This window comes from Rhincodon typus, chromosome 2 (genome assembly GCF_021869965.1).
Source record: "Rhincodon typus isolate 14 chromosome 2, sRhiTyp1.1, whole genome shotgun sequence".
NCBI classification, from domain to species: domain Eukaryota; kingdom Metazoa; phylum Chordata; class Chondrichthyes; order Orectolobiformes; family Rhincodontidae; genus Rhincodon; species Rhincodon typus.
The window spans coordinates 117072834-117099262 of record NC_063333.1 but is presented as its reverse complement, the minus strand read 5'-3'; the positions used below and the strand labels follow the sequence as shown (position 1 = coordinate 117099262).

Genomic DNA, 26429 nt, shown 5'->3' with positions numbered 1-26429 from the left:
AACCAAATGAGGTGGTTAGTGGACAGTAAGGAGGTAGTAACTAAAGCCTGTAGGGAACTAGATAATGAAGTCAGTGCGACTAAGGGGAAGATAGGCAGAGCAGACGATGAACGCAAAGGGACAGGTGGTCTGAGGTGCATTTGTTTTAATGTGAGAAGTGTAGTAGTTAAGGCAGATGAACTTAGGGCTTGGATTAGTACCTGGGAGTATGATGTTATTGCTATTACTGAGACTTGGTTGAGGGAAGGTCAAGATTGGCAACTAAATATCCCAGGATATAGATGGTTCAGGCAGGATAGAGAAGGAGGTAAAAGGGGTGGAGGAGTTGTATTACTGGTCAAAGAGGATATCACAGCTGTGCCGAAGGAGGGCACTACGGAGGACTCGAGCAGTGAGGCAATATGGGCAGAGCTCAGAAATAGGAAGCGTGCGGCAACAATGTTGGGGCTGTACTACAGGTCTCCCAATAGCGAGCGTGAGATAGAGGTACAAATATGTTTACAGATTATGGAAAGATGTAGGAGCAACAGGGTGGTGGTGATGGGAGATTTTAATTTTCCCAACATTGACTGGGATTCACTTAGTATTAGGGGTTTAGATGGAGCAGAATTTGTAAGGAGCATCCAGGAGGGTTTTATGGAGCAGTATGTAAATAGTCCAACTCAGGAAGGGGCCATACTGGACCTGGTATTGGGAAATGAGCCCGGCCAGGTGGTTGAAGTTTCAGTAGGGGATTACTTTGAGAATAGTGATCACAATTCCATAAGTTTTAGAATACATGTGGACAAAGACGGGAGTGATCCTAAAGGAAGAGTGCTAAATTGGGGGAAGGCCAACTATAGCAAGATTCGACAGGAGCTGGGGAATGTGGATTGGGAACAGCTGTTTGAGGGTAAATCCACACTTGATATATGGGAGGCTTTTAAAGAGAGGTTGATTAGAGTGCAGGACAGACATGTCCCTGTGAAAATGAGGGATAGAAAGGGCAAGATTAGGGAACCATAGATGACAGGTGAAATTGTGAGACTAGCAAAGAGGAAGAAGGAAGCATACATAAGGTCTAGGCGATTGAAAACAGACGAAGCTTTGGAAGAATATTGGGAAAGTAGGACCAATCTGAAACGAGGAATTAAGTAGGCTAAAAAGGGGACATGAAATATCTTTAGCAAACAGGGTTAAGGAAAATCCCAAAGCCTTTTATTCACACATAGGAGCAAGAGGATAACTAGAGAAAGGGTTGGCCCACTCAAGGACAAAGGAGGTCAAGTTATGTGAGGAGTCAGAGAAAATGAGTGAGATTCTTAATGAGTACTTTGCGTCAGTATTCACCGAGGAGAGGGACATGACGGATGTTGAGGTTAGGGATAGATGTTTGATTACTCTAGGTCAAGTCGGCATAGTGGGGGGGGTGGGTGGGAAGTTTTGGGTATACTAAAAGGCATTAGGGTGGACAAGTCCCCAGGTCCAGATGTGATCTATCCCAGGTTACTGAGGGAAATGAGAGGGGAAATAGCTGGGGCCTTAACAGATATCTTTGCAGCATCCTTGAGCACTGGTGAGGTCCCAGAGGACTGGAGAATTGCTAATGTTGTCCCCTTGTTTAAGAAGGGTAGCAAGGATAATCCAGGTAATTATAGACCGGTGAGCCTGACGTCAGTGGTGGGGAAGCTGCTGGAGAAGATACTGAGGGATAGGATCTATTTACATTTGGAAGAAAATGGGCTTATTAGTGATAGGCAGCATAGTTTTGTGCAGGGAAGGTTATGTCTTACCAACTTGATAGAATGCTTTGTGCAAGTGACAAAGTTGATGGATGAGGGAAGGGCTGTAGATGTCATATACATGGACTTCAGTAAGGCGTTTGATAAGGTCCCCCATGGTAGGCTGATGGAGAAAGTGAAGTCTCATGGGGTCCAGGGTGTACTAGCTAGATGGATAAAGAACTGGCTGGGCAACAGGAGACAGAGTTGTAGTGAAAGGAAGTTTCTCAAAATGGAGAACTGTGACCAGTGGTGTTGGGACCACTGTTGTTTGTGATATACATAAATGATCTGGAGGAAGGTATGGATGATCTGATTAGCAAGTTTGCAGATGACACTAAGATTGGTGGAGTAGCAGATAGTGAAGGGGACTGTCAGAGACTGCAGCAGAATATAGATAGATTGGAGAGTGGGGCAAATGTGAGGTGATGCATCTTGGAAGATCCAATTCAAGAGCGAACTATACGGTAAATGGTAAAGCCCTGGGGAAAATTGATGCACAGAGAGATCTGGGTGTTCATGTCCATTGTACCCTGAAGGTGGCAACGCAGGTCGATAGAGTGGTTAAGAAGGCATACGGCATGCTTTCATTCATCGGACGGGGTATTGAGTACAAGAGTTGGCAGGTCATGTTACAGTTGTATAGGACTTTGGTTCGAACACCTTTGGAATACAGTGTACAGTTCTGGTCACCACATTACCAAAAGGATGTGGATGCTTTGGACAGGGTGCAGAGGAGGTTCACCACGTTGTTGCCTGGTATGGAGGGTGCTAGCTGTGAAGAGAGGTCGAGTAGATTAAGATTATTTACATTAGAAAGACAGAGGTTGAGGGGGGACTTGATTGAGGTCTACAAATTCATGAGAGGTATAGGCAGGGTGGATAGCAAGAAGCTTTTTCCTAGAGTGGGGGACTCAATTACTCAGGGTCATGATTTCAAGGTGAGGGGGTAGAAGTTTAAGGGACATATGCGTGGAAAGTTCTTTACGCAGAGGGTGGTGGGTGCCTGGAACACGTTGCCAGCAGAGGTGGTAGAGGTGGTAGAGGCGGGCATTTAAGATATATCTAGACAGATACATGAATGGGCAGGGAGCAGAGGGATACAGATCCTTGGAAAATAGGTGACAGGTTTAGATAGAGGATCTGGATCAGTGCAGGCTTGGAGGGCCGAAGGGCCTGTTCCTGTGCTGTAATTTTCTTTGTTCTTTGAATGAAAGATCAATCACCGCTACTAATGATTTCACCTTTTCATCTGTGCTTCTAATTTCACAGCAAATTTAGCAAAGGGGTCCCAGACTCATTTTAAGGATGCTTTAAGCACAAAACCTCTCACTTGAGAGGCAGAGAAGCAGCTTTCCAGGTTTTGGATGGAGGTTGGGGGAAAACACACGGTCAATGTCTTGTTTGAGTAAATTCTCATTATTTGCTATGTGAAACACTATGTGGTAGCTTCACAAGTTTAGATTGGGCCCCTTATCGAAGGGGAGTCACACTGGCATTGGACACAGTCCATAGAAGCTTCATTAGGGTGATACCAGAAATGAAGGGATTATCTTATTAGAAGAATTTGAGCTTGTATTCATTGCAGTTCACAGGAATGAGAGGCGACCTTATTGAAACATACAAGATTCTTAGGGGACTTGACTGACACACTTGAATGTGAAAAGAATATTTCTCCTTGTGAGATGTCTATGACGTGAGGACATAATCTCAGAACAAGGGGTGATATATTTAAGATCATACAATCATCAAATCCTTGTGGTAAGGAAAAAGTGCGGCCCATCAAATCTGCACTGAACCTGCGAAGAGCATTCAGTACCTCCCGACCCTATCCCAAGGCTAATCCACTTAGCCTGTATATGTCTAGACATTACAGGGCAACTTGGCAGGACCAATCCACCTAACCCGCACATCTTTGGAAGGCATTTCTTCAGAGTGTAGTGAATCGGTGGAATTCTTTACCACAAAAAGCTGTAGAGACTGGGTCATTTAGAATATTCAAGGCTGAGGTATACAGATTTTTAAATCAGTCAGGGAATTGAAGGTTATGGCAAAACGGAAGGATAATGGAGTTGAGCATTATCAAATCAGCCATGATCTCACTGAATAGCAAAGCAGATTTGATAGGCGGAACAGCCTCCATTTGCTTTTACATCTTGCGGATTGTGCAATGGAAGTTCAAACAAGTGTGATGGGATTTAAAAATCTGAAGATATTGATGGTGAAAAAAAACCCAGAATGAGATTAATGTATTCACTGGGTTACACTGGATGTTGCAGACATCACATTAAACATGCCTAGGTTTCAAAACATGATGGAGTGGAAGTTCTTGTTCAGTGCTCATGAATCACAGCAGTACACTTAACCTTACTGCAAAACATCAGCTTGCCAGAAATTACAGTTGATACTGAGCTGACAGCTACTTTACATTAACAATATTGCCAAGAAGAGAATGCAGTACTATCTAATCCAGCCACATGTAAAACAGGATCTCATATGCCCGAGGATTTGGAAATAAAGCTGTTTTTAAAGGCTTTAAAGGAGGGTTTTTAGTAAGGAATTTCCTATTCCCAGTGCTCACAAATAAGGATGGTCAGGGTATTACAGTTTGTGGAATACATTACCAGGAGAAATCATTAGATGTATTAGCCTGTTCTTCCTTGAATGCCAAATGACCTTTATATGTCCATCAGCCAGAGACGACATAGTCTCAATCTGTTACGAGAGATAGCATCTGAGATAGTAGAGTAATCCCTTAATACTATACTGAACAATAGCTGAATATTTGTGTGCAAATTTATGGAAAAAAGGTATGATTTGTGACAATGAATTTGATGTTAGTAAAAGCTGACACGTAAGCAATAATTTCTCAATTCTGTGTGTATGTATGTCCCACCATACAACTGTCAAGATGATACCGTGCAGGTCACTTCAAAAGTTGTTGCATTTAAAGCAGTGTACATGTATGACTGTGCTTAAAAATGCAAAGGCACCATGCATTGAACAAAACAAATCGCATACAATAAAGTAGATTTGGATCATTTTAAATGAACGCTAACTTTTCAAGCCTTTCTTCATAATTAAGTCCTGTCCTGTGTAAGATAAACTCTGAGACTGGTGAGAATAATGGATAGTCAAACAGTTCTCCTGCCCTCAGTACAGAACCACATGCAAGAATATTGATAAGAAGTAAACAATTAAAGTAGCTAAGGTGGTAGTTTAATGTTTATAAACCCAGGTTTACTTTGCAGCAAACCTGATTTTAAATATAACACTAAAATTGGAAAATTATACTAACTATCCAGTCTTTCATAAGAGATAGTAAGAACTGCCGATGCTGGAGTCAGAGATAACAGTGTGGAGCTGGAGAAACACAGCAGGCCAGGCAGCATCAGAGGAGCAGGAAAGTTGACATTTCAGGTTGGGACCCTTTTTCAGAAATAGGGGAGGGGGAAGAGAGCTCAGCAATAAATTGAGAGAGGAGGGGTGGGGCTGGGGAAGGTAGGTGGGATGGTGATAGGTGATTGCAGATAGGCAGTGGTTGGGATTGGTAAGTGAGGTGGGAGGAGCGGATAGGTGGCAGAGAAGATGGACAGGTTGTGTCAGGTCAAGGAGGCAGGGATGAGAGGGAGGGTTGGTCATGGGATGAGGCCAGGGGTGGGGAGATTTTGAAACGGGTAAAATCCACATTTAGGCCATTGGGCTGTAGGCTCCCAAGATGGAATATGAGGTGCTGCTCCTCCAGTTTGCGGGTGGCATCACTGTGACACTGGAGGTGGCCCAGGATGGACATATCACCCAGGGAGTGGGAGGGGGGTTCATAAATTGTCTTATGGAATGAACTTCTGTAAATCACCATTTCACTCCAGTGATTCCTGGATCTTCTTCAAACGAGAGATTAAAAATGACCAAATAAAATGTTTTATGCCCAAGGGAAGAGAGGCTGATCTTTAGATTTGCATTGTGAAGAAGATCTAAAATATAGTATTATTGGTCCAGATATTCTGATGGCCAGATAGTCACTGGAGCAGCAGTGACTGGAGTTTCACATCAGGAACCATTGGGATTTCCAGATGCAGTAGACTCCTTTAGAATTGCTCAGGAAATCAAAAATTCCAATGGCCAATTCCCCTGCTTCTCGAATCCACCAAAATCTGAGATTTCGGAGAGTTCTGCTTCAGTTAATCTAACAGCTATTCAGGAAAAGTTATAGGATTAAAAAGTTAGTCTCCCATGTTGCTAACTACTAAACTGACACCCAAATCACCAACCTCCACAAATCTACATAATTTGAACAACTTGAACAACTGCAAATAACCCACTGTAACCACTGGTCTGAAGCCCTGGACCAGAGAAGTTTCCCCACAGCCATAAACCTGACTCGCCTTTTCCCGTCGGAAATAACACCACCTATGTCAATCTAGCACTTACCTGGAAGCCTAAATGCTTAACTAACTCCATGCTAACCCCACTCTTATCTACACACTTACCCTTTCACAGGAAATGTGGCTGGTTCTGCTTCTGGACACTTAAATCACTGTATATGGCATATACTGCTGTGAAAAAAAAAAACGGGATGGCTTGGCTTGACTTGACTTGACCTCCTCCCACCATCCTGCAGAGCAGGGCAAATATTGGATTTTGGGTACGCTCTGCAGTTATAAAGGAGCCTGAATCAGAATTGTCGGCCAAGAGCTCAGTCCGAACCCAAAAACATTAGAGCAAAGCAGCAATCTGGCTGTGATCACTATTCCTCAGATTATCTGGGTTATTATTTGGGAACTTGAATTCTAGAATGGTAAATGTGCTTTCGGTTTTCAGTGCTGTGAAAGTCTGATCAGTCTTTTTTCTATAAAGGGTTAGAAAGTAATCTAGAACAGTGACTGAAAAACAGCCTTTCCAAGATATCATGCGACTTAAGCTAAATGGTGTTTAATAAGCCATCTGGTAAGAAAATTGCCACTCATTAAATGACCTGAGCTTTATGAACTCCAGAAGGGGAGACAAGGGTCAGAGGTATGTTGCAGTTCATAAGAAAAGATTCATACCAGCAGTTCCATGATAGCACCTTAAAAGTAGTCAACACTTTAAGTTGATGTTTTAAGAGTCCAGTGAGGAAAGTCAGTGAATTAGTCTGGGAGGCTGTGTGGCTTAGGGAGAGGTGATAAATGAAGAAAATCACATCTGGTGAATGTGTAGAAAGTCACTGAAATGAAATGCTTGCAACTATATCAGTTCAGTAAGAGATTTCAAAGTGAAGATGTAACTGATAGTTTACTGTGGCTTAGGGTCTGTAAATGGTACTGCTGGAACAAGGGTTATAAGCTTTCTTTTCACTACTTATAATAAGATCTTTCAAATTGTCTCATGTGGGTTTTTCTTGTGCATTAAACCTGTGCTTTTTTTTTTTAAGAAGTAAAAAGTACACTGAACCCTCCAAGTAACCTTGTGTGAACACGTTCAGGGACTGACCACTACATTGTAACCAAATTGCAAAAACAACATTTATGGTATATCAAGGATAACACAGTGTGGAAGGCCAGGCAGCATCAGAGGAGCAGGAAAGTTGATGTTTCGGGTCGGGACCCTTCTTCAGAAATGGGGAGGGGGATGGGAGCTCAGAAATAAATAGAGGAGAGGGGGGGGGTGGGGGAAGGTAGGTGGGATGGTGATAGGGGAGTTCAGATAGGGAATGGTGGGGATTGGTCAGTGAGGTGGGAGGGGCGGATAGGTGGGAGAGGTGATGGACAGGTTGCGTCAGATCAAGGAGGTGGGGATGAGAGGGAGGGTTGGGCATGGGACGAGCCCTGGGGTGGGCAGATTTTGAAACTGGTAAAATCCACATTGAGGCCATTGGGCTGTAGGCTCCCAAGGCGGAATATGAGGTGCTGCTCCTTCAGTTTGTGGGTGGCGTCATTGTGACACTGGAGGAGGCCCAGGATGGACATGTCACCCAGGCAGTGGGAGGGGGAGTTGAAATGGTTCGTGACCAGAAGGTGCTATCGTTTGTCGTGAACGGAGCACAGGTGCTCTACAAAACACAGTCTCTGAGCCTCCACTTGGTCTCACCGATGTAGAGGAACCCACATCGGGAGCAGTGGATGCAACAGACCACATTGACGGATGTGGTAGGTTTGTTTTGTGCCTTGAATGGAGGTGAGGGGGGAGGTGTAAGGGCAGGTGTAGCTCTTCCTGCGATTGCAGGGAACGGTGCCGAGGGTGGTGGGGCTAGTGGGGAGTGTGGTGCGGACAAGGGAGTTATGGAGAATGCGTTCCCTAAGAAAGGCAGATAGGGGTGGGAAGGGAAATATATCTTTGGTTGCGGGGTCAGATTATATGTGGCAGAAGTGGTGCAAAATGATGCATTGGATGTGGAGTTTGGTGGGATGATATGAGAGGACAAGGGGGATTCTGCCTTTGTTTTTGTTGGGGGGAGGGGAATTGAGGGCAGAGGTGCAGGAAACGCAAGAGTTGCGGTCAAGAGCATTTCCAACCACCGAAGGGAGAAAGTTGCGGTCCTTGAAATAAGAGGACATCTGGGATGTTCAGGAGTGGAACACACCATCTTGGGAGTAGATGCGGCAGAAGCGGAGGAATTGGGAGTAGGGGATTGCATTCTTGCAGGAAGGTGGGTGAGAGGAGGTGTAGTCTAGGTAGCTGCGGGAGTCGGTTGGCTTGAAATAGATGTTGATGTCGAGGCGGTCACCAGAGATGGGGACAGCATGGTCCAGGAAGGAGAGGGAGGTATCGGAGATGGTCCAGGTGAATTCGAGGTTGGGATGAAAGGTGTTAGTAAAGTTAATGAACTGTTCAAGCTCCTCGTGGGGGTGACGTCAACACAGCCATCGATGTAGCGGAGGAAGAGATAGGGGATAGGGCCAGTGTAGCAGCAGAAGAGGGATTGTTCCACGTATCCTACAAAGAGGCAGGCATAGCTTGGGCCCGTGCGGGCCCCCATAGCCATCCCCTTAGTCTGTAGGAAGTGGAGGAGTTAAAGGAGAAGTTGTTAAGGATAAGGAAAAGTTTGGTTAAGCGGATGAAGATGTTGGTGGAGGGAGACTGGTTGGGCCTGCGGGAGAGGAAGAAGCGGAGGGCTTTTAGGCCATCCGCAAGGGGGGTATATGTGTACAGGGATTGGATGTCCATAGTGAAGATGAGGTATTGGAGACCAGGAAATTGGAAGCCTGGGAGGAGGTGGAGGGTGTGGGTGGTGTCCCGGACACAGGTGGGGAGTTCCTGGACCGGGGGAAGAAAACAGAGTCAAGGTAAGCGGAAATACGTTCAGTGCAGCAGGAACAGACAGAGACAATGGGTTGGCCAGGGCAGTCAGGTTTGTGAATTTTGGGAAGGAGATAGAAACAGGTGGTGCAAATTTGGGGAACGATGAGGTTGGAGGCTGTGGTGGGAGGTCACCTGAGGTGAGGAGGTTGTGAACGTTTTGAGGGGTGATGTTTTGGTTGTCAGGGGTGCGGTCATGATTGATGGGGCAGTAGAAGGAAGTGTCAGAGAGTTGGTGCCTGGCCTCGGCTATGTTAAGGTCAGTGTGCCATACCACTACCGCACCTCCCAAGTCAGGTTTCACTGTGGAATCTGACTTGTCTAGTTTTACCATCAGCTGGGATCATAATATTAATAGAATAGATAAATTATTCTTGTTAATATCTTACAAATGGAGGCTGCTTGCAAAGTCAAATTAAGACAATCCAAACCTAATGAGTTGACAGTAGTTTTGTCTGTTGGAGTCTTGAGGGTATACAAATTATGCCACAAATTGGTCATCTGGTTACTGAAAATGCAAAAGAATTTAGGCTGGCCAGAACAGAGCCCCATGGATGCAGTCGTGGTATTTCTTTTCACACCATCATCATTTTATGACTCATTCACCGACTTTGCAGCAGAGTCACTTTTGATATAAAAATATCACAGCCCAGCAAGCCACTGTTGCTACATTATAATGAACGACTAGTTGTACGAAAATGATAGAATACATGGGTATTATGATGAAAGCAACTATTTTACACTTGTGCAGTTACAGGACAAGAGCAGTAAATTGGAGAGTCTGAAGCAAGATTACAACTAAGAGGTTGTTCTATTCCTCAAAATTATAGATTTTGTGTAGGAGATTCCCATGAAAATAAATAAATACTAAGCCAATTAATGCAGCTATTTGGAAAGATGCTAATATCTAGTTTATGAAGGTGTTGAAGATTACAGGGTCAAACAAACACAGCTGAACTACTGCAACTGGAGTCCTGCCCAAAACACATTTAACAGAACTACAGGCGCATCTTGATTTAAATGATCTCTTTTTGAGACCAATGGAAAACTTCAACGTATCAACTTTTTGAGGTATGTCATTTTACTAACCGTCTTCTGCAGGGATTTGAATTAATGAGTACCCATAAGTGTGCATTATTAATGACGCGATGCTATGAGATTTGATGCACCAATGTTCTATTTCCTATGCAAGTACATGATTTAACCTTTGAATAAAATTCAGCTTTAGATACAAGTGAACACAATCCAAATGTAGACGGGAATGTCTTTCTAAGAACCTGAAGGTAATCAACAGGTCCTTCGAAACATAGAAAATTTATGTCAAAGGATGCACCATTCAGCCCATATGTCTGTGCTGCTCAATACAGAGTCATCCAGCTGAATCCCACAATTTGGCTCTTGGCAGTCTAAGTTAGGGTGCTTCAAGTGCTCATAGAACGACAATGGTTAGAGCACAAGAGGGATTCATTTGGTCTGACATGTCTGTTCCACTTCTGCAAGAGTAAGTGAGCTAGTCTCACTTCCTAAATGTTTTTTCATTGCCTTGCAAAGTACAAATCCTTTTCAAAATGGTAAGGGTTTCTTGCCTCTATCACTCTTTCAGGCTTTCACTTTAGGCTCCCACCATTCTTCATGTCCTCTGCCACTTGCTTTGAGTCCATGCCCCATGATTATTTACCCTTTTGGTATACACTATCCAAGCCCCTCATAAGTTTATACTCATCAACTAAATCTCCCTCAGCCTCCTGTGTTCTAAAGAATGCAGTCCCAATCTATCCAAAACCGAAGATATTGGAGAAACTCAATACTTCTGGCAGTATCTGTAGAGAAAGGAATAGGGTTAATACTTCAAGCTGAAACTCAAACTAACCTATCCAATTTTTACTTATAGTTAAGCATTTCCATTCCTGGTGATATTCCTGTAAATCTCCTTTGTACTGTCTCTAGTGTGATCTCATCCTTCCTTTAAAGAATTGTACCCTCCTGTTTTGATTAATTCTAGCATAACTTCCTTGGTCTTATATTCTTTACCTTGACTAATAAAGGTAGTGCGCTGTTCCCCTATCTACTTGCCCTGCTTCCTTTAAGGGCATCAATGTCCCTTTGCTCTCCCACACATTTCAGCATCCTACCACATAATGGCATTCCCTTCCTTCGTTCCTCCTAAATGCATTATCTCGTACTACTTTGGATTGAATTCCACTAGCCACTTTTCTGTCCACCTGGCTGGGCCATTATATGTCTTCCTGCATCCTACAGTTCTCTTCCTCATTATCAAGTAATGGCAAATTTTGATATAATTTACAACTTCTTAATCATGTCCTTAACTCTAAGCTTAAATCATTGATATCACAAAGTGCATGAGAAATTGAGGGAGGAGTAGGCTACCTAGCCCAATGAGCCTGCTCTACCATTCAATAAGATCATGGTTGATCTTTTTGAGACTCAACTTCACTTACCCGCGCACTCACCGTAACGCTCAATTCCTTTACTGTTCAAAAATCCATCTTTGCCTTAAAAACATTCAGAGGTAGCCTCAACTGCTCCACTAGGCAAAGAAATCCACAGAATAACCTGTCATAGATTTCTGCTAAATCACACAAAAAAAACAGCCTTCCAGACTGAATAACACTAGTTAACCATCATCCTTTCCTTCCATATGCTAAACTAGTTCAGATCTAGCTTGTTCTTGGATTCCACAAACTGTTATAACCAGTCTACTATGAAGGGCCTTGTCAAATCTCATGCTAAAATTCCACGTCAACTACATCAAATGTGCTTCTGTCACAGACCTTCTTGTTACCTGTTCAAGAAAAATTCAATCAAACTTGTCAAACGTAGCCTTCCCTGAACAAATGCACACTAACTGTCCTTGATTAATCTATGCCTTTCTAAATGAGGAATTACACTGCTCCTCAGAAAATGTTTCACTAGCTTGCACACCACAGAAGTTAGACTATCTTTAATTACTCAGGATATCTCCACCGTATTTTAAACACTCTCACAGCATTAGTAATTCTCCAGTGCTCTGGCACCGTGGCTGCAATCAGAGAGGATTGGAAAATCATCAGAACTTGGTACTGAGAGATGGCGGGAGAAATAGCAAATGCGCTAAAAATTTGCTGGACTCTGGGGCAGTTCCAGCAGATTGAAAAACAGCAAATGTGACTCCACTGTTTAAAAAAAGAGGTAGACAAAAGATGGGAAATTATAGGCCAGTTAGCTTAACTTCGGTAGTGGGCAAAATGCTTGACTCTATCAAGGAAGAAATAGCAAGACATCCACATAGAAATTGTCCCATTGGGCGCACACTGCATGGGTTTATGAACAGGGACCCAGTAGATGTGATGTATCTAGATTTCCAAAAGGCATTTGACAATGTGCCACACAAAAGGCTGCTGCACAAGACAGAGGTTCGTGGCATTACATGCAATGTATTAGCATGGATAGAGGATTGGTTAACTAACAGGAAGCAAAGAGTGGGGATAAATTTACTGGTGGGCGATCAGTGACTAGTGGTGTGCCTCAGGAATCAGTGTTGGGGCCACAATTGTTAACAATTTACACAGATGGTTTGGAGTTGGGGACCATGTGTTGTGTGTCAAAGTTTGCGGATGACATGAAGATGAGTGGTACAGCCAAGTGTGCAGAGGGATATAGATGGTTTCAGTAAGTAGGCAAAGGTCTGGCAGATGGAGTACAATGTTGATCAATGTGAAATCATCCATTTTGGTAGGAATAACAGTGAAAGGGACTATTGCTTGAACAGTAAAAAAATTGCAGCACACTGCTGTGCAGAGGGACCTAGGTGTCCTTGGGCATGAATCGCACATGGTTGGTTGGCAGATACAACAGGTAATTAAGAAGGCAAATGGAATTTTGTCCTTCAGTACTTGAGGGATGGAGTTTAAAAGCAGCTGTATAGGGTGCTGTTGAGTCCACACCTGGAGTACTGCAGTCCGTTTTGGTCTCCTTACTTTATAAAAGATGTACTCGCACTACAGGGGGTGCACAGGAGATTCACTAGGTTGATTGCGGAGTTGAGACGGTTGGTTTATGAGGAGAGAGAGTGTAGACCGGGATTATATTCATTGGAATTTAGAAGAATGAGGGGGGGATCTTATAGAAACAAAATTATGAAGGGAATGGATAAGATAGAAGCATGGAGGATGTTTCCATTGTCAGGTGAAACTAGAACAAAAAGGGCACAGCCTCAAAATTAGGGGGAGCAGATTTAGGAGTGAATTGAGGAGAAACTTCTTCATCCAAAGGGTTGTGAATCTGTGGAATTCCCTGCCCGGTGAAGTAGTTGAGGCTTCCTCATTGAATGTTTTTGAAGCTAAGACAGTTAATTTTTTGAAGACTAAGGGAATTAAGTGTTACGTGAGAGGATGTGTAAGTGAAGCTGATGCCATGAAAAGATCAGCCCTGATCTTATTGAATGGCAGAGAGTGCTCAAAGGGCCAGATGGCCTACTCCTGTTCCTGGTTCTTTCGTTTCAATATTTCTTGCCTTGCTTATTGTAACAGTCCCGAGTACATTTCTGCACTTCCAGAAATTTGCTAAATTTTTCTTCTTCTGACTCCCAGTAGCTATTTGAGATGGTTGGTAGACCCCTAGCAGTGTAATCACCTCTTCTATGCTCCTCAGTTCAACCCATATGGCCATCTCTGATATGCCTAGTACAGCATCCTCTCTCATAGCTGAGGTTATTTCTTTACCAAATTCTACAGCACCCTCTCTCCTTTTCCTCCCCCTCTCTATTCACTCCGAAACTCTTGTAACTTGGAATGTCAGATACTATTTCTACCCTTAAGCTATGTTTCAGTAGTAGCTAATATGATATAATATTTTAAAGAGCCATCTGTTGCCTCAGCACATCCGCTTTATTTTTTAAAATTTCTTGCATTGAAGTATGTAACATTAATCACTTGAAAACTCCTCTGTTGTCTATTCTTAGCCTTCTCATGGCAATTATGGCAGAAAATTGTGGTACAATAATATGATGAAATTTGATATCAGGTTTGTGAATGAGATGAGAAAAATCACAAAACAGGCCTTAAATTTAACTAAGGCAAACTAGAAAAGTTTTTTTTCCCCAATGTTCAGAACTATTCAAAAGATGAGTGCCTTTGTGGCACTAGTTATGTATAGAGGGTCCAATCTTTACAAAAGGTACCTATGGGTAGGAGAGTGTTATGACAGTCAATGTGATCAAACCTCCAGGAATGAGTCCAATGAATGCATGTAAATTCAGTTTCTAAATTAAATATTCAGCTTGGTCACTTCCCTCCACAAGAGGATGAGAACTTAAGCTTACAGATGTGCTTAAGTGTTGAATGACAAGTAGAAACTAGCTGGGTAAATTCCCACTCAAGGTTTAGACTTGATGGTAAGCACTCTTGGCTCTCAGTAAGAAGATCGTGTCTTCAAGAAGTTGACATTTAGACTGATTCTCTAGTGCAGTACTGGGGGAACGATTCACTTTGGGGAGCCAACTTTCAGATAAGTTGTGAAATCAAATGTGCCTTCATGGGTGGGTGTAAAAGATCCTATGACTATTTTGAGCAGAATGTGGGGTGGGGTGGGGTGGGGTGGGGTGGGGTTGGGGTTTCTGATGACCTGGTCAAAATGTATCCCTTAAATCAACACCTAAAATAAACAAACACTCATTGCTGGTTGGAGGAGCTTGCTGTATGCAACTTGGTTACCTAGATTCAAAAGTACATCACTGGCTTTGAAGAACTTCGGGATGTACTGAAGTCATCAAGGTATAAAAATACAGGTCTTTAATTCTTTAAGCCAGTTTAAGAGATTGCCTGATTATAGGAAAAGGTGACTTCTTCACTCATGGAACCAGGCTTGGGAGAGTTTTGTCAAAAACGATGCAAAAAATTGAACATAAAGCAGACTTTAAAAATGCAATCATCCTTCGTTTCACAACGCAGTTGTTAAATGCACAAAAATAAGCTTCAGTAATCATTTCAAGCAGACCAAATGCTTTATATAAAATATGGTTTTTCATTCAAGCACATATTCAAACAAAATTAAAGCACAACTCTGACTTCTCCCATGGGACTGCCATACAACACAAAAGCAAACAAAGCAACGAAGACAAACCAACTACCCAACAAAAGACTACAAACAGTGGGATACTTACACTGGTACAGCAGAGAGTCTCCATGCAGCAAAGGAGAAATCAGAAAATAGAAGAGAAGATATGGTGAAAACGGTTTGCATTTCAGAGAGAAGGTATAACCATACAAAAGAAAATATACTGCAGATTGTTATTTTGAACATACAAAGCTTAGTGAATCAGAAATGCACAGACAGCAATAATTTATAAAGTAGGTTTTGTTGACCAGATTTAAGCCAAAGAAATTTTCAATACATTTCAGCAATATTTGATATGACCAATAAATTTAACAAACTATGCTTTGCATCAGACACTGAAGAGCTGATGGAAATATTAGCATATAAATGCAGTTTCTAAATTAAATATTCAGCTTGGTCACTTCCCTCCACAAGAGGATGAGGGCTTAAATTTACTGGTGTCATTCAAAACTAATTGATGAGGCCACTGGATGAGAGTGCATGGTGTATGGTTCGGCGAGTGGCTGTGTGAGAGATAGGTGATCGTAGTAGAGACATTAATTAAATCATGCTTCTTGCAAGCATTCCAACTCCTTTTAGTACCCGTGTGAAAAAATATATCATGAAACATTGTGTTCTGCAAAACTGAAATGATTGTCAATACTATAAGGGCTTCCTCAGTGAGTAGACAAAGCTCCAGAATTGAACCCATTCCCTTCCACAATGAGTCAGTACAGAGAGTCAACTGAACTGCAATCCCATGCACTTTGTACTGCTTGTACTCGAACTCCATACTACACACCTAATCTACAGAATTCATTATAACACAGGTCCATCTTGGACAACGTTTTCAATCTGCAGCTGCGATTTTAAGCCTCCTTATATTATGAATGCAGCAATCCACTTGAGAAAGAAAAATTTAAAAGAAGCAATACAGTTATTTGGTTGACTTAATACAGCACCCCCTTTAATAATGTATTTTGGCGCACGAGGACTGGAGACAGGGGATTTTTGTTTTATTTGTTCAGAGGGTGTGGGTGCTGCTGGCTAGGCCATTATTTACTGCCCATCTCTGATTGCCCAGAGTGCAGTTAAAAGTTATATTATTGTGGATCTGGATTCATACGTAGAACAGATCAGGAATGGATCTTAGAATTCCTTCCCCAAAAGGACATTAGTGAACCAGATCAAGTTTTAACCACAATTGACACTCGTTAAAGGGGTTGCTACGAGGCCAGATTTTTTTCATTGAATTAAAATTTCACTATCTGACATGGGGGTGGGATTCGAAACCATGTCCATAGAACATTAGTCTGGGGTTCTGGATTATCAGTCCAATGTCATTACCACAACACTACCATCTTCAGTCATGACAGGTAAGTTAGATGATAAACTTAAAAATGAAGTGTAGCATACAGTAATTGTCAAACAAGACTGACAGGATGCAGAGCTGGGCAAAGAAATGGCAGATGAAATTTAACCCAGAAAAGTGTGAAGTGATTCATTTTGGAGGGTCTAATTTGAATGCACAATACAGGGTTAATGGCAGGATTCTCGGCAGTGTGGAGGAACAGAGGGATCTTGGGGGTCCACATCCACAGATCCCTCAAAGTTGCTACCCAAGTTGATAGGGTTGTAAAGAAGGTGTATGGTGTGTTGGCTTTCATTGGCAGGGGAATTAAGTTTAAGAGCCGCGAGGTTATGCTGCAGCTCTGTAAAACTCTGGTTAGACCACACTTGGAATATTGTGTTCAGTTCTGGTCATCTCATTATAGGAAAGATGTGGAAGCTTTAGAGAGGGTGCAGAGGAGATTTACCAGGATGCTGCCTGGACTGGAGGGCAGGTCTGAACAGGAAAGGTTGAGAGAACTAGGGCTTTTTTCATTGGAGCAAAGAAGAATGAGAGGTGACTTGATTGAGGTGTACAAGATGATGAGAGGCATAGATAGAGTGGATAGTCAGAGACTTTTTGACTTGTTCCCAGGGCGGAAATGACTATTACGAGGGGGCATGATTTTAAGGTGATTGGAGGAAGGTACAGGGGAGATGTCAGAGGTAGGTTCTTTACACAGAGTAGTGGGCGTGTGGAACGTGCTGCCGGCAGTGGCAACAGAGTCAGATACTTTAAGAGACTTTTAAGCGACTCTTCGATGGGCACATGGAGGATAGTAAAATGTACGGTATGCAGGGTAGTTTGATCTTAGTAGGATAATAGGTCAGCACAACATCGTGGGCCAAAGGGCCTGTACTATGCTGTACTGTTCTATAAGAATAAGTTGTCTTAATTTGGACTAAAGACAAAATGAATTTCACAAACTGATTTAATTCAAGTGACAAGCATATATTTCAAGCATCCTATGATCTGCAATATTTTCAGAAACTATTTTGAATACTTTGCTTGAAATCACTACTGAAAAACAATCAAGCCACCTTGTCAAATATTTCAAGATCTTGAATTGAGTAATCGAAGAACTAAATTTTCTAAATGTGCGGAAACAATCAGTAAGATTATTCAAATCAAAAAATAACACACTTCTTGTTTATTTCTTTTTTCATGCAATGTGAACATTGCTGCCAAAGCTAGCAGTTGTTGTGTATCTCTAATTATCTTTGAACAGCAAGGCAATTCAGGAGGGCAGTTAAGAATTATATTGTGTGGGTCTGGTGCCTTATTGTAGGCCAGACCAGATAAGGAAAGCAGATTTTCCTCCCTGAAGAAACAACAGTGAACCAGATGAATTTTTAATAACAAGTGATGATTGTTGTCATAGCCACCATTTCTAAGACTAAGTTTATTAATTGAATTTTAGTTCTATCAACTGCCATAGCGGAATGTGAACCCATATCCTCACAGCATTAGTCCAGTAACATTACTGCTGTACCACATTCTCCCCAGTTTCAAATTGCAAGCTTTACCACCTCCTCGATATTCTTAAAGAACTTGCTGCATTTTCACATAAGTTGCCCATTAAACTTGCTGCAAGAAGTAAGGGCTCAAACTTAACAAGATGATAATTGTTATTACATGGTGAATCAACCTTGCTGGGGAAAAACTTGAACAATTTAAGATGGTGTCTCAGCTCGTATGTAGTCAATTCTTCATTAAAAACTTTTGAAATGTTTGCATTCCACATGTTTCTTTCTGGTCTTTCCCTCATTTTCTCAATCCAATCTTGCCCTGTCTCTTTGTATTTATATTTCTGGACTTCGCTCTACTCTAATTTAGTCAATCTATTTGTCATTCTTGTTTGTCAATCTTTAAATCTCACTAATAAGGAAATGCACTGTTTCCATCATTCATTAAAATCTCAGATGCCCTATTGCTCTCATTGTGCCTTTAATAATTCTCATTTCCAGCAGATTACATCTAATCTTTAGGGTGCAGGAAAACGTCTACTAATGGTACATAGCAGGAGTTGTCCACCTTAATCTTACTGAATGTGCAGTCCACTGTTTGATGCTGCTCTGTTGCCTTTAGGCAAATTTCACTCTACAAATTTTGCATAGATGAATTATGCAAATTATTAAAAACTGAGAATTTTTGTGTGATATCTCAAAAATTTACTGATAGTTACCAAGATGAGAACAACGTATATACATCAGGCCAAAGACCTTTCTAGATATACAACAAGGCCATTTACAGTAATAGTCATTTATATTCGAAAATTTCAAGAATCTATCAAGACAAGTAGCTATCTAGGCCTGTGCCATAGCAATTTTCATAAATCGCTTTTGCTTATAAAACAGCATGTCCTGCCTCTTACTACACATCTCCCACATCCTATTCCATTGACTGCAATGGGAAAATCTCTGTCTTGTTTCATTTAAATGTCACTCTTCAGGAATCGAAGTACAAAACTAAGTGAGGAATTGCTTTAAATTATGGTCACAAAAATAGGTCAAAGGCTAGGAATTCTGCAGTGAGTAACTAAACACTTGATTCCCTAGACCCATAATCACCCATAATCTAAAGGCAAAACCAGGAGTGTGATGGTATGTTCCCAACTTGGAGGTAATGAGTGCTCCAACCTCACTCAAGAGGTTTGAAAACACCCAGGACAAAGCAACTTATTTGCCTGTCACCCTATCCACAACCATAAACATTCATTCTCTCCACCATGCAGCATAGTAGCAGCAAATACATGAGGCAGTGCTGCAACACTCCATGGTTCCTTCAAAGGCATCTCACAAACCAAAATCTGTACCTTCTAGAAGAACAAAGGTAGCAGGCACAGGCAGCCATCACGTACAAGTTTCCCTGAAAGACACATACCATCCTGGCTTGAAAGTATGTTATCATTCCTCCAATTACTGGGTCAAAATCCCTCACAACAGCACTGTGTGACTGTACCCGTATCATTTGGAATGCTCATGGAGGAAGCTCACTATCAACTTCTCAACAGTAATTGAGGGTGGACATTAAATGCTGGCCTTGCCCGATGTGCTCACATCACAAGAACGAATAAAAAATGTTAACTGCTTAATATCCTTCATTTAGTCTTAGGGTCACATAAATGTACGATACGAAGATTTCAATTAGCATCAATAAAATATTGTGCTACCCCAAAGTAATTCATCAAGGAATGTGAAAAGCATTAAACTATTTGAACATTACATGATTAATGAACTGCAAGCATATTAAATTAAATCTGGTTTAGTTACTACATATTTCAAAGTTACAGAATTGAAATTGACTTAAGGTGGGTGGAAAACAGTCTGCAGGCTCAGACTTCACTTAATTCACACAACCATGACCAGCCTGTCTCCATCTAGCATCTGTACAATAGCACTACTGACATAATAACTGGAAGGTGATCAGGAAGTTTACAGCATGTTTTTCCACTGCAGCCAAGGGACTGTGAGATAATTTGTAATTATCATACTGAAGCAATGTTTAATATCAAACATAGCACTTCCCATGGAAGTGATACAGAGACCACCCTAATTCACATGGCATAGGGTCTATCACACTTTGCAATAAATGCTGTATCAAAAATGCCAAGACCAACATGAACTAGTGCAGCATGAGAATCATCAGAAATGTGCAGCCAAAATGTTTTCTTGTCACTGCACTTTTCATTAACGTCAGTTATTACTACAACTCATTTAATCTGTTATGCTATCAGTTTGATGGTATTATGATTGATGTATTTGCTAACTGCAAGAGGAGATTATTCTTTTAAGTGAGCATTAGCTTAATGCACTGTAAACATCCTGAGTGATGGACCACTTCATATAAGGTTATGTCAGACAGCAGTTAAAACAACTCATTCCCAAATGGCCAAACTCCATTATTAAAAATGGTAACGGTGATATATACATATATTTATCTCTCTCACCATAATTAATTCAGTGTTACCTAAATCAATACCATTGGAAATACATGTAGCAAATGGTACAAGTGTACCTTAGTTCATGGACTGAAACCAAAAGCCTACCTCCTAGATAATACTGTGGAAATGAAGGCTAGGAGAATCACACAGGGAACATAATTTAAAATCTACTAAAATGCTTACAACCACAGAGCCCATCTCACGAAGTCTGACATCTGAGTACAATGTGTTAAGACTTGGTCCAGATGAAAACACAGAAACAAAGCAAAAGAGGTCTGCGAATGTCACCCAGTCATGTATTCTGCAACTGTGATACCATCCACCTATATCTTAGTAATACAAGGACACCACTGCTCAGGGCTCATAGCTACCCAAACTAACAGGAGCATAGAAATATTGGTAAAAGAAGCAAATCATCCAACATTGCCTGAAAAATATTTCCTGAAATAGTTTGAGTGAAGTAACTTGAATTTGAAGAATTCCTCTTACCCACAAACTTCCCAGCAGAGAAAATGTTATTTCTTCCTGTCTACACCATCAAATTCTTTTCATATTTTAAACTGCTTAATTAGATCATGTATTAAGTTTCTATGCTCAATGCAATGAGCCAATTATACCACACAATTTTAAAAATTATTCTTATCACAGATTGTATCACTTGCTCATCCCCAATTACCCTCAAAAAGGAGCTGCCTTATTAAACCATCATCTGTTGCAGGTACACCTATAGCCCTATTAGGGAGATTCAGGAATTTGGTCTAGTGACAATGAAGGAACTATAACAGAATTTGGCTTGGAGAGAAACTTGCACATGGAAATGTTTTCATGGTCCTACTGCCCTTGTCCTTCCAAGCAGTAGACGTTGTAGGTTTGGAGTGTGATGAAGAAAACCCAGATTGGAGAAATTGGAGGCCTCTCACCACCAAACTGCCAGGCGGGTCATTCCAGTTTCCCAGCCATAGACACCTTTCTCACCCACCAGGAAGTCAGGTGATCAAGGTGGTATTGAACTGAAACCCTTAAGTGGCCATTAACTAACCACATAATTGTTAATGGGTCAAGAAAGTCCCTCCCAATGCCCAGCACATAATTGTTCAGGTGGCAAGAAGGGTGCCAGTATTTCTCCAGACTCAATTATTTCTCATTCTCGCCATCTCACTTGCAACCTTCAGGAATGGAAAAATTCCACAGGTCACTGTAGTTTCCTTGCACTTCACCATATCACTTTATTCTCCCACATCATGAGTGAAGATCAGAACTGGGTAGATTAAACCAAGTACATACATAGTAATATTTTATATTACCTAAGAACAGTACTTTTCACTGGTGAACTCAACTGGCTAGACAGCTATTGTGTGGTTCAGAGCAATGTTAACAGCATGGAATTCAATCCCCACTTCAACTGAGGTAGAGGCTTGCCTTCTTGCATTGTCTCGTTATAACCCATGGTTCAGTAGCCCTTAATTAATTTAGGGTGCTACCAGGAGCCTAAGAATATTGACTCTTCCTGAAAAATATGTTACTTAGTATGTTTACTGTCTGTTCAGTTACTATTGCTATCTTATGACCTGACAATTGACCCAATCAGATGATAGCATGACAAATGTATTGGCATGTGAAAAGTTTTTCAAGGGAACAGAGATATACCTTAAAATATTCTACCATCAAAGAATAAATTCATTCTCCTCAAATGGTAACTCCAAATAAAGTAGAGAATTTAATCATCAGAATAGTCCTAATACAAACTTATTCTGAAAAGGATAAAACTTAGCTTGGTTTTTGTGCATTAATTCTTGTTTAAAATGAACATCTTATTGTCTATCTTGTGACTAGGTTTATTAAATGGAAATATATCATTCAGCAGTAATCTGTCATCAGGTTAGGGCCTGGAAAAAAGATGCATGGGATCATCAGATATTTTTAAGAAGCTTATGCTAAGAGGGTAGGGCTGGAGAGAGGAAGAGAAGAGAGATACAGTGCTATAGTAAGTCCAGTAAAATTTCACTCACTCAGTTCTCAAGTATCATGCTCTTTTTTTGACTGCAAAAACTATCTGTAATCAAACTACTTTCTTTCTTAAATTGTCTTTTTTTTTAAAATAATGGAAGTCTCAACTGCACAAAATACTTAAATGCTCTCACATATTAAAGGTGAACTAACCATATTTGTAAATATATGCACCACATCTCAAACAGCACTTTATTGAACAAAATGTTTGGGTACCAACTGCAGTGGGAGCAGTTAGATTACCAAGAATTAGCTTTTCTCTGGCTTTGTAAACTCAGTAAAACAAACTCAGATGGATACAACTCAAAATATCTCTATAGAAGCACAATACCATTAACAAGGCATCAGGACAAACAGCTATTTCATTAGATAACTGACATTAAAATTTGAGGAACTAAGACATGTAGGTCTGAGGCTTCCATTAGGTTGCATAGCCTATGCAAAAGCACAGGAATTTCAAGTCCAAGTTAGGTGCTTGTGAGCTTTTGAAGAAGCTTAAAATTAGTCATGCTAATGGTCCTCACCACAAAACTATGACACCTAAATCAAACTAATTACCACTCAATTTGTGATTAATTGTGCCTGTTTGCAGGCTTTCAAAGACAGTCTTAAATTGAAGCATCTTTTACAAGTTTTAAATTACTATTTTCCTTTAATTTGCTGAGAGGCTGACTACTTTGCATCAACGTAACTAGCAATGGCTCTGTTTATGTTTTGAAAAGCCATTTTCAGATATTTAAAGACAGCAGGAACTGCAGATGCTGGAGAATCTGAGATAACAAGGTGCAGAGCTGGATGAACACAGCAGGCCAAGCAGCATCAGAGGAGCAGGAAGGCTGACGTTTCGGGCCTAAACCCTTCTTCAGAAAAAAGTACGTCAAAGAATGTTATTAAATGCAGATAGGTTTAAAATGCCACCCAATATTACTGATTCACAGAAGATCTTATGTTTGGAAATATGCAACTAAGTTTGAACAGAAATCTGAGCAAAATCAAACAATTTAGCAAAATTAGTCCAATGAGAATGCAATTAGTCCTTGGAATACCAACAGTGGCCACCCTTGGTCACAGTATTAGAAAACATGCACTGTTAAGATTTCAGGGACTGATCATTCCAATAACTGTGGAGACGAAGTCAGGTGCAGGTACATTGAAAACAGTGCTCCCGATAAAATGCCAGTCTTTCGATGCTTTTGGGATGTACTGCTAAGTCAGTTGGTAATGGTGGGAGGGGGCCAATACCCTCATCTCTACTTAACTGCCTATACAATTCTTTCAAAAGGTTAATGGACTAGAGAGAGCCAGAAGGAGCTTTTCAAAGTGGAGACTGGGGTCTGGTGCATACAAATGTTGAACTGTAAATAAATAGTGATGCTGAGAGACATTCTGTGACATGGCTGATGAATGACCGTAACAGAAAAACAGGGCAATTCAAACAAACAGCATCATGAGGCTGCCAATCTACAATTTGGCCACTTTCATGGACCATTATTGTATGATATTACCAGACTAAATACTTTATTCAATGGTAACAACCATGAAGGTGCTGTGTGTTTTAAAACCTCATTAGTACGCAGGCAATTTGAAAATTACTGATACTAGACTTTTGTGGATTTATTGATCTGCTCCATTCTGCAAAGCAACAGCAAGATGCATCATAGTTGCTGTTTGCCTTTAAGCACTGCAATCAAGCTTCCCTCCGACCCAATCACATGCTTTCCATGCCAAAATAACATCGTACCAGCGTTGCAGACTCAATTCAGGGTCAGGACCCAGAAAGTGATTTGAGAAACGGGTTTCTGAACTTGGATTGAAAATCTAGCCCCAGATATATGAAACATTGGGTGTAGATGTAATTCAAACGCCCCACACACAAATATTATAGCGAGGCTAAGTGATTTGTGTAGTAAACTTTAGCTGAGATCACTTAGAAATTACTACACACTTAGCTGGACATATTATTACAAGAAATTGAATTCAAAACTCAACCACCACATTAGCGTTCTAGCATGAACAGTAATGAACTGTGATACTGACTTCAAAAGGGAAAAAAAACACTATTGAATTGAACAGTGTCTTTCATCACTCTTTGAGCTGTTAAGTATCTTAGGATGATTTCCACACTCCTATGATGTGGCATGGGACACTTGATTACAATAAAGTGTGACATAAATGTATGTTGTTGTAGTGTAAAAATTGAACATAAAGCATTGGTCAATCTCAGAAGTTGGGAGAAAAGAAATGACCTTTGCGGTTAACATCCTTCACCTTGATTTTATCCAGCTTGATGAATCAGTGTCCATGGAATAAAATCATCTAAATATAGAGTTAAGATAGAATCACCATAATGTACTTAATGCAAGGACAGACTGAATGGCCGACTATAGTGCTATAATTCAAACTGACAAAAAAATGCTATTTTGTTAGTATGAAAGATCATCATTTTCTTTTCAATAAGCATCAATGGCCATTCATCATATGATTGAAAGTGCTCTCTGATTGTGAAATCATGTTATCCAAAAATGAAGAGCCTGCAGAACACCAACATCACAGCTGCAAAGAAAGGCTGTGTCACCTTGCCTCTTCCAAGACATGAGAGACTTAAAGTCTCTAGAATCCTCTTTCACTTTGTTTCAAAAAGCTCACAGTTCATCTGCAAAGAAACTGGACCTTCAAAGGTCACAATGGTGTGCCTTCATAACCTGAACAGTCCTTTCTTCAAAAGGGACCCTGCAATTCATCCAGATTTGATCCCAATCATTTGAGCTTCAATTCCAGAGTGGGAAAATCACCCTCCTTCACTAGACTTTCAAAGTGATGTGAACTGTTAACTATTCTGCTTTGGTGTAAACATTTGTATCAGTGCACTTCATTCTTTAATTGTATCATTCTTGGATGTGTATTGTGTGTTTTAAAAAGTGATAGAGCTATCCGACTTGGAGTGTTCCTGAATAATAATAAACTAAGTTTACTTCCATGAAAATCTGATGCTGCTCCCTTTTTTATTGACGACACACTAATGGAGGTTCAGGAACATGTAACAACCTTATTAAAAATTATGCCACATTGAGTACGGACATAAGGGAATGAAATTTAGGGGTTTCACTCCATCTCTGTCCATGACAAACTACTATGTGCTTTGATTCTGCAATCTGCTCTCGCTGATGCTCTGATTAAGAGACACATGAACTTTCTTTTATTAATACGCACAGTGGGTTTTGCTGCTTGGAAAATCTCCTGGATGTGGTTGTGAAATTTTGGTGATGTGTACACTATCAAATTCAAAGGTTGTGAATTCTGTTAACTTTGACACCGTTTTTGCAACACATACATTTCATGCTGTTAATGCTGGTCTGTTTTAAATACTTTTCCAAGTCTACACAGACAAAGAGCTTTGTGGGAATGTTTTGTTATTTAGCTGTTCCTGCTGATATAAGTAAACAGCAGTCTCTTATTCACACAAGGTGGATAGATAAACACACTGCATTCACTGTTTCTTTAGTTACAAAAACAATATTGTCCAAAACATTAAACATGGAAAATTAATTTATGTTCTGAGGTTAAATAATAGTTTTAGTATACTTATATAAGGGAAACAGTTTCCACATAGGATAAAAAGTTCTAAGTTCATTTCTTTTAAATCAAAATAAATTTGGTTATGACTTTCTTTGGGATATACATTTCGAAACTCAGTTTAATATATTACTCTACAGTCAAACTTACCATACAGGTGTCAAGCTCTTCCAGCCTCTCCAATTCGGTCAGTTCCTCAGGAGTGACAGCAAGACGCTTTGTAGGTTTCTCCTCCAATACCTCTATTTCTGTGGATTCCTGGCGTGGTAGTGGCTTTCCACGCTTTGTTAAATGGTTGGCCTGTGTAGGAAAAATGATCAGCAACATTGTCCTTGCTTTAGGTGATTTTGTGCTCTATAACGATATTACAACTAAATAAATTACT

General features: G+C 40.8%; 1 protein-coding gene across 1 annotated transcript in view; it reads right to left on the bottom strand.

The window, feature by feature from the left end:
* The window catches only part of LOC109934313 (F-actin-uncapping protein LRRC16A-like), a 403104-nt gene that overhangs the window by 44348 nt on the left and 332327 nt on the right, over nt 1-26429 (bottom strand). The window contains exon 28 of the mRNA XM_048608843.1: nt 26195-26344. Coding sequence (XP_048464800.1) covers nt 26195-26344 — 150 coding nt within the window. The remainder of the gene's footprint in view (nt 1-26194; nt 26345-26429) is intronic.